Source organism: Mus pahari, chromosome 1, assembly GCF_900095145.1.
Source record: "Mus pahari chromosome 1, PAHARI_EIJ_v1.1, whole genome shotgun sequence".
NCBI classification, from domain to species: domain Eukaryota; kingdom Metazoa; phylum Chordata; class Mammalia; order Rodentia; family Muridae; genus Mus; species Mus pahari.
The window spans coordinates 2,792,663-2,800,124 of NC_034590.1; the positions used below are offsets into that span (position 1 = coordinate 2,792,663).

General features: G+C 44.5%; 1 protein-coding gene across 2 annotated transcripts in view; it reads right to left on the reverse strand.

Annotated features, from left to right (window-relative positions):
- Positions 1 to 3,773: 3,773 nt before the first annotated feature.
- Positions 3,774 to 7,462, reverse strand: part of LOC110338540 (zinc finger protein 790-like) — a 14,568-nt gene continuing 10,879 nt past the window's right edge. For both annotated transcript variants that reach the window (XM_021221879.2, XM_029537604.1), the window contains exon 5: positions 3,774 to 6,203. In XM_021221879.2, coding sequence (XP_021077538.1) covers positions 4,753 to 6,203 — 1,451 coding nt within the window. In that variant the 3' untranslated portion in view covers positions 3,774 to 4,752. The remainder of the gene's footprint in view (positions 6,204 to 7,462) is intronic.

Below are 7,462 nucleotides of genomic sequence, written 5' to 3' on the forward strand. Positions count from 1 at the left end.
TTTAAAAAAAAAAAAAAAAGTTTGTGTATGTGAGTACACTGTAGCTGTCTTCAGACACACCAGAAGAGGGCATCAGATCCCATTACAGATGGTTGTGAACCACCATGTGGTTGCTGGGATTTGAACTCAGGACCTCTGGAAGAGCAGTCAGTGTTCTTTAACCATCCCTCCAGCCCTATCAAACATATCTTTGTTTACTAGGTACATTCTAAGACAAATAATTAAACAACTCAGATATGCTTAATAGATACTGGCTCTCAATCTTGTCAGAAATATGCTAAATATAACATTAAATGATTAAGCTTATTATGACAGACTCCAAAGCCTAACAGTGAACTTCCCCAAGAAAATATGGGTGCAGCAACAAGGCTTTCTAGACTGTGGTATGATAACCACGGAGAAACACTGCTCCATTGCCTTGCCCACTGCCAGGGCTTGGCCTAAACTGTGGACAGAGGATACCCAGAGACTTAAATGTCTCATACTGCGTAAGTCAAGGTGAGAGAGAAGAGGCCAGCCAGGAACATGTAGAGAGAGGGGGCAGGGGGAAGGGAAGCGAGGGAGAAAGGGGTCAGGGAGAGAAGAGAGTCAGAGAGAGAAAGGGAAGAGAAAGCAAGGGGGAGCCAAACAGCCCTTTTTATAGCAAGCCAGGCCTACCTGGCTACTGCCAGGTTAACTATTGGACCAAGCCTATAAGGAATACTAGCATTCCTCCGTTTTGGTGCTGTTCTTATGAACCAATTCTGTAATGAATAAAGGAGCCAAAAAATAAAAAATAAAAAATAAAAATAAAGGAGCCAATCATTGGGTAAATAGGAGGTACCTCTGGGTTGGAGAGAGGAAGAGAGGCAGCAGGAGAGAGGTCTCTTTTGGACAGGGATAGCATGAGGACAAGATGTAGCTATGAGTGTCTCCTGGTTTCAATGGCGGATTGATCAGGATTCATCACCAGAGGATTTAGATTTAATAAGGCTTATAAAATGAGGGTTTTAGTTGCTGCACCCAGTGATTGAGTTAACATCATTTCTGAGCTAAGTTTGTGTTGCGTTTTCCTTCACGCAGTGGCTCATCTGGGTTCAAGAGAGAAAGGTAGGGTGGCAAAGCATGGGTTTGCCAGATGTGCACCACAAAGGCAGTGGGGGACTTGAAGCATGGGATTGGCATGGTAACGACCCACCAGTGGGAACCTAGTGAGCTGGGTGGAGAGATTGTGGAGTTCTGAGTCAGTCTTCATGAGATAAAAACAGGTTGGTCATTGCCTGCCAGGGCATGGCCAGCCAGGCTGACAGAGCAGGTAGTGACCCCTAGTGACACATCTCCTCCAGCAAGGCCACACCTAATCTTCCCCCAACTTAGGAGCCTATGGGGACCTATCTCATTCAAACCACCATACTCTATATTCTTTCTTTTCCAAAAGTGAAATTATTGGTGAATGTGATGGTGCCTATCTGTAATCCCAGAACCAGGAAGGGGGTTGTGGGGACAATAGGATTTGAGTTTGGGCCAATCCAGGTGTAATACTGATTGCCTCACAAATTGCGATAGTGTTACTGAAAGACTAGCCTGTTCATTTTAATGATGCTGAAAGACTTCCATGGGGAGCCCTCCCCACGCCAGTCTCAAGAAGGTGGCACTCAAAAACCACGAATAAACCATCTTGATGTAAAAACACGAGGTAGTTTATTGGCGGAGCTCCGGGCCAATGCGTACCTCACGCAGGAGGTAGAGGCACTGACCACGTAGCTCAAAAGCTAGGGGTTTTTAATAGGGGGAGGGGGAGGGGCTAGCAGGAATTGGCACGGTTACACACGATTGGCTCATTTAAACATCAGCAGAATGACCACACATTTGCAGAATGGTAAGTGCAAAGGTGTTAGGAGACCTGAGGGACGGGTCAGCGGAACATTTGGTTAACACATGACTCCAAACCATCAGTCCCAGGAATGTTCCAACAATGACCTGCCTGGGTGTGCCCGGGCCTGTCCCACTGTGTTCTCTGCCTCAGGCTTCCAAGCCCACAACTTTTTTCTCTGGACTTATTTGACATAAGTTACATGAATCCCAGGCCTTAAATTTCATTTTAAATTTCACTTCCCTTCAGTGCCACACCAGCATGAGGAAAGTATACAGGATGGGTAAATAGCACATGACTGGTCGCCATCATGACTTTGGGAGAAAGAGGGTGGACTTATAACTGCCTGTGGGGCCGTGGCTGTGGGGTAAAGAGGGGAGTGAGAGAGAACCCGCATCCCGCCAGAGTTCCAGTGCGGCCCCAGGTGGGCATCTGGCTGTGTTAACCCCACACGGTGGGTGGTGGACAAGGGGCAGCCCCAGGTACCAGGTTCTCCAGCATCCCATGCTGGATACGGAGGAGGAGCTGAGAACAGAATAGGGGCCCCAGGGTGACCCCGGGGATGAAGGGAGGAGAGGGCAGGAGAGAGGGGCACTGGATGGTTACCACGCAGGCAAGAGTCCTTGGTCAGGTCCATGGCTGGAGCACAGGATACATGTACACATTTCCTTATATCATATAAACTGAAAGGTACCAGGAACTGAGATGATAAATTGTGACCGGGGCCAGTGGCTAAGAACACTGGCTGCTCCTCCAGATGATCCTGGATCAATTCCCAGCACCCACAAAATAGCCACCAACCATCTGGAACTCCAGTTACAGGGGATCTGACATCCTTTTCCAGTGTCCATAGGCATTAGGTATCCACATGCAGAGGCACACGTGGCACACATACATACATACACATATACATACACACATATATACATACATACACATATACACATACATACTACATAAATACATGCATATACACATGCATACAACATACATACACATACATACTACATACACATACTACATACATGCACACATATATACATACATACAGGAAAAACAACCTTACACATTAAAAATAATGAAAAAATGGGACTGAACTAAAAATTAACCATGTAAATTTTACTTAAAGAAAAGCTTTAATATTCCAGGTAAATATCCAGTCATTATTTTCATTCCCTTAAACACTGGGCTCATGTGCCCAGAAAAAGAAACTACAAAAAGTTGCAGCCCAAGCCTTGAAGGCCTCTAGTGTGACAACTTCAACTTGATCCCTGAGACCCCCATGGTAGAAGATAGCCTATTCTCCACATGTACCTTGTGAAATGCACACATACACACACCTGTACACACATACACACACACATACCAATTTATACTTTTTCCAGAAATTTCCTGTCCAGTGCAATCCTCATTTAATTCTGTTACCAGAATTCTGTTAGCACAGTGTGGCGAATTTCACATAAGGCTTCCCACTCCTTTATAGTATAGCCTGATTTGACAGGATTTATTGCATTTTAAAATGCTTTTCCATTTTCTTTGGACTTTTGGGCTGTACTAGAAAAAAATCATTTAATGTCGCCTAGAATATAAGCCATCAGCATATGACACATCAAAATTCAACTTCTGCACCTACATTGCCTTGAAATGTACCTTCTAAAATATACACTATTACCTCTCTAATAGGGTATAACTGATGACCAATTGGTATCTTCTTGCTTTAAAAGCCTTTTACAATTATACCTCTGACTTTATCAAAAGAAAAAAAAATGATAATAATAATAAGGAATGTTATAAGCCATCAGTTCTCAACCTGTGGGCAACAGCCATTAGAAAACACATTTCCAGTGGTCTTTGGAACTCCCAACCATAAATTCACTCTTGTTGCTGCTTGATGAGTGTAATTTTGCTACAGAGCGGTGCCTCGGGTCCTAAGACCATCAGAAATACGCATTTTCCAATGGCTGGGACCCACAGGTTGGGAACTGCAGTTATAAGCCTTATAAAGAACTTTCCATATCAATTACATACTTGAGGTTCCTTGTTAATGATCTAAGCGGTGGACACCCACAAAGTCACACCAGGTGACAGGTCTCACATGGGAGGTTGACTGAGGAGGGAGCATACAGAGGCTGCCTCTGGGCAAGGATGGAGCGGAAAAGACCAGGGAGAGGAGGTGCAGCCGCGAGCTTTTCTATCTGACCTCTGTTTCTGGAATAATGACTCCGAGACTTAATTTCCTATGACTAAATGTCTGCTCCATAAGCCCGGGCTTGCTCCTTGACTAGCCTGTTGTCCCTTAATTGTCAAACTGTTCTGTCCTCCGCTGGGTTAGTTGCCTGTCCTCAGTTTCACACTTCTGTCTCCTCCAGAGTTCGTGGAATCTCCTGCCTCTAACTCCCTACGTTCAAATCTTTCGCTGCCAGGTGTCCCACTCGCTATCTCTTGCTAATTTCCTTCTATCTCAGCTAATAGGCCTTCAGCTTTTTATTGATGGGTGATGACCCCACACAGTACACAAGGGATTCTCTCTACAAGGAGGCACTGGCTTTTTATAAGGGGATGCTGTACGCGTGCTTGGGAAGGATGCGGTGCGAGTGTGTTGCATCCTGGCAGCAGGCGATAATGTATCCTGTGGTCCCTCGGTCCCTGAGGTTGGTGGTGAAGACGCCTGGTTGCTAACCCTCCTCCGCAGTACACCGTGAATAGTCTTTCCATATTCCTTGGATTATTTCCTTTCCTCAGTATGAATGTTCTGATGATGATTAAGCCTACACTCCAGATGTAGGCTTTCCCACATCCCTGGGACTCAGGTCTTGCCACTAATGTGAATACTCTAGTGTGGGTACAACAGAAACCACGAATAAAGGCTACATTCTACATTCCTCATACATTCCATCATTTCACACCAGTATGGAATTTCTGATGTCAACATAGTTATGGTCTTCAAGGAAAAACTTTCCCACACGCTGACCTTCATCAGGGCCTTCTTCGCCAGTGTGAAGTCTCTGATGTTTGGTAAGATGTGCTCTTTGACCAAAGGCCTTTTCACAGTTCCTACATTTAAACGGTTTCTCGCCGGCATGGAGTTTCTGATGACGACTGAGATTTGAATGACAACCGAAAGCCTTGCCACATTCTTTACACTCATACGCTTTCTTGCCAGCGTTAACCACATAAGAATGAATATTCCGATGGCTGGTCAGGCTTGAGCCGCGACTAAAAGCTTTTCCACAGACCCCACAGACATAAGCTTTCTCTCCAGTGTGAATTTTCTGATGTGACGTGAGATGGGACTTCTGTGTAAACGCCTTCCCACATCCGTGACACGTGTACGGCCTCTCACCGGTGTGAACTCTGTGGTGTCGCATCAAGTTTGACCTCAAATTAAAGGATTTTCCACATTCCTTACAGTCATAAGACTTCACACCAGAGTGAATCTGTGTGTGTGCCCTAAGATGTGACTGAAACCTGAAAAGCCTTCCACAGTGCTTACATTTAAAAGGTTTCTCTCCAGTATGGACTTTCTGGTGATCAATGAGACCTGAGTGACCGTCGAAATCCTTGCCACATTTTGTACACTCGTACGCTTTCTTGCCAGCATCGACTGCGTGGTAATGAATATTCTGATGGCTGGCCAGGCTTGAGCCACAGTGAAACACTTTTCCACAGACCCCACAGACATAGGCTTTTTTTCCAGTGTGGATTTTCTGATGTGATGTGAGATGTGATTTCTGTGTAAACGCCTTTCCACATCCATGACACATGTACGGCCTCTCACCGGTGTGGATTCTGCGGTGCCGCGTCAAGTTTGACTTCAAAGTAAAGGATTTTCCGCACTCCTTACAGTCATAGGACTTCTCGCCAGTGTGACCTTGCTGAAGGCCCAGTATTCCTGAAGGCAAAGCTAATGGCCCTCCAGATTCCTTCCCTTGCTGAGGTGTCTGAGGGCAGTGCGTGCGCTCCGACTCAGGAGCAGAGGTTTCCCCACACTCCTTGTCTTTGTGGGCTTTGTTACCAGGGTGAGTTAGCTGAGGAAGAGCATGGTCAGATTCCACACTAAGGGCTTTTTCACACTGAATTTCAACTGCTTTCTCTCCTGCATTCAGTCTCTGGTGGTTGAAAACTATACCCTGGTTCACACTGAGCACTTTTTCATAGGCGACTGCCAGTTGCTTAAAATATTCCTGATTTTGATGCATTTGAAACTGATTTTTGCCTTCCCAGTCATCTCCAAAACAGGAATCTTCAAGACTGCGTTTTCTAAAATATCCCTTCATTTCCCGTTGCGATAATTCTTCATGTGTGCTCTGTTTTCCCGATAACTTCTTGTTCTGAGAACTGAAATCTATGTCTGAAAGATAAATTCAGTGTTTATTCGAAACCAGATAAAACATCCAATATAAATAAATACTAGAGTATAAGATGAACGGCTTTAAAAATGGAAAAATTATGAATATGAAAAGGGAGGAAGAAGTAAATACAAGATTAAAGGAGCTAATAAAACTGAGTCAGGTGAGAAAGGTGTATAGTTCTCCTTTGACCACATTCATCTAAGGAATCAGAGGGAAAAAAATGATTGCTGACATAATTGATCAAGAAATGAAAAACAGACATTAGGTTGTTTCACTCAGTGTGACCTATTCAAGTCAGCAAACTAGTAATTACAAGAGTTCAGGAATGGATGCGTGACAACAGAAGGAGGGAGCGTTTAAGACGAAGCCAATGATGTCACACACCAAGGACCAGCAAGCATGAATGGAGAGACCGGATCCTAACGGGAACATGCTATGCTGTCTAATCCTTCCCATCTGACCCCACACGTGACTCCAACATGACATTCTGCACAAACTGAAGAAAGCCAGCACGGCCGGATGAGCTGAGTTAGAAATGAATGCAAATGCTGCAGTGCTCCCCAAATACCGCAGTGCTCCCCGTGGCTCCATGCCCCGCATCATGAAGTTCTCCACTCTCTCATTTCCTCCACTGTGCATACTCATGTTAATTTTCTCTCACGCTACCTTTTCTTTCTTGATTTTTTTTTCTTATTTTTTTCTATGTAAGTATGTAAGTATAGTATGCTTGTGCCAGTCTTTGCACAGATCTTTTCTCCTTTTGAGGAAAGAAAAAAAAAAAAAAAGCCCACAACCTCAGAAAAATAGAATACTTTCATAGTATGCATAAGGTCCTGTCTTCAATACTCAATACCTCCAAAAAGCAAACAAAGAAACCACACTGGGGGTATAGCTCAGTGGAAGACCTTCTTAATGTGGAGCCCATGAGTTTAAGACCATGCTCCAGTCACAGAGGATAATAAAGTTTCATAATACACCATGGGCAGATGGTTAAAAGACTGAATCAACTGCAAAAAGGAAACACAAGCAAGGAGAAGGAAGATTAAAAAATAAAAAGAATTAACAAGAGGTCTAGAGAGTCGGCTCAGTGGTTAGGGGCACTGGCAGCTCTTGCAGAGGTTTGGTTTCTAGCACCCACATGGTGGCTCACAACCATGTGTAGCACCAGTTCTCATGGAACCTGCTGCCCTCTTCTGGCCCACTCAGACACTGCTTCCATGTGGTGCACATACAAATGTATAGGCACACACACAAAATT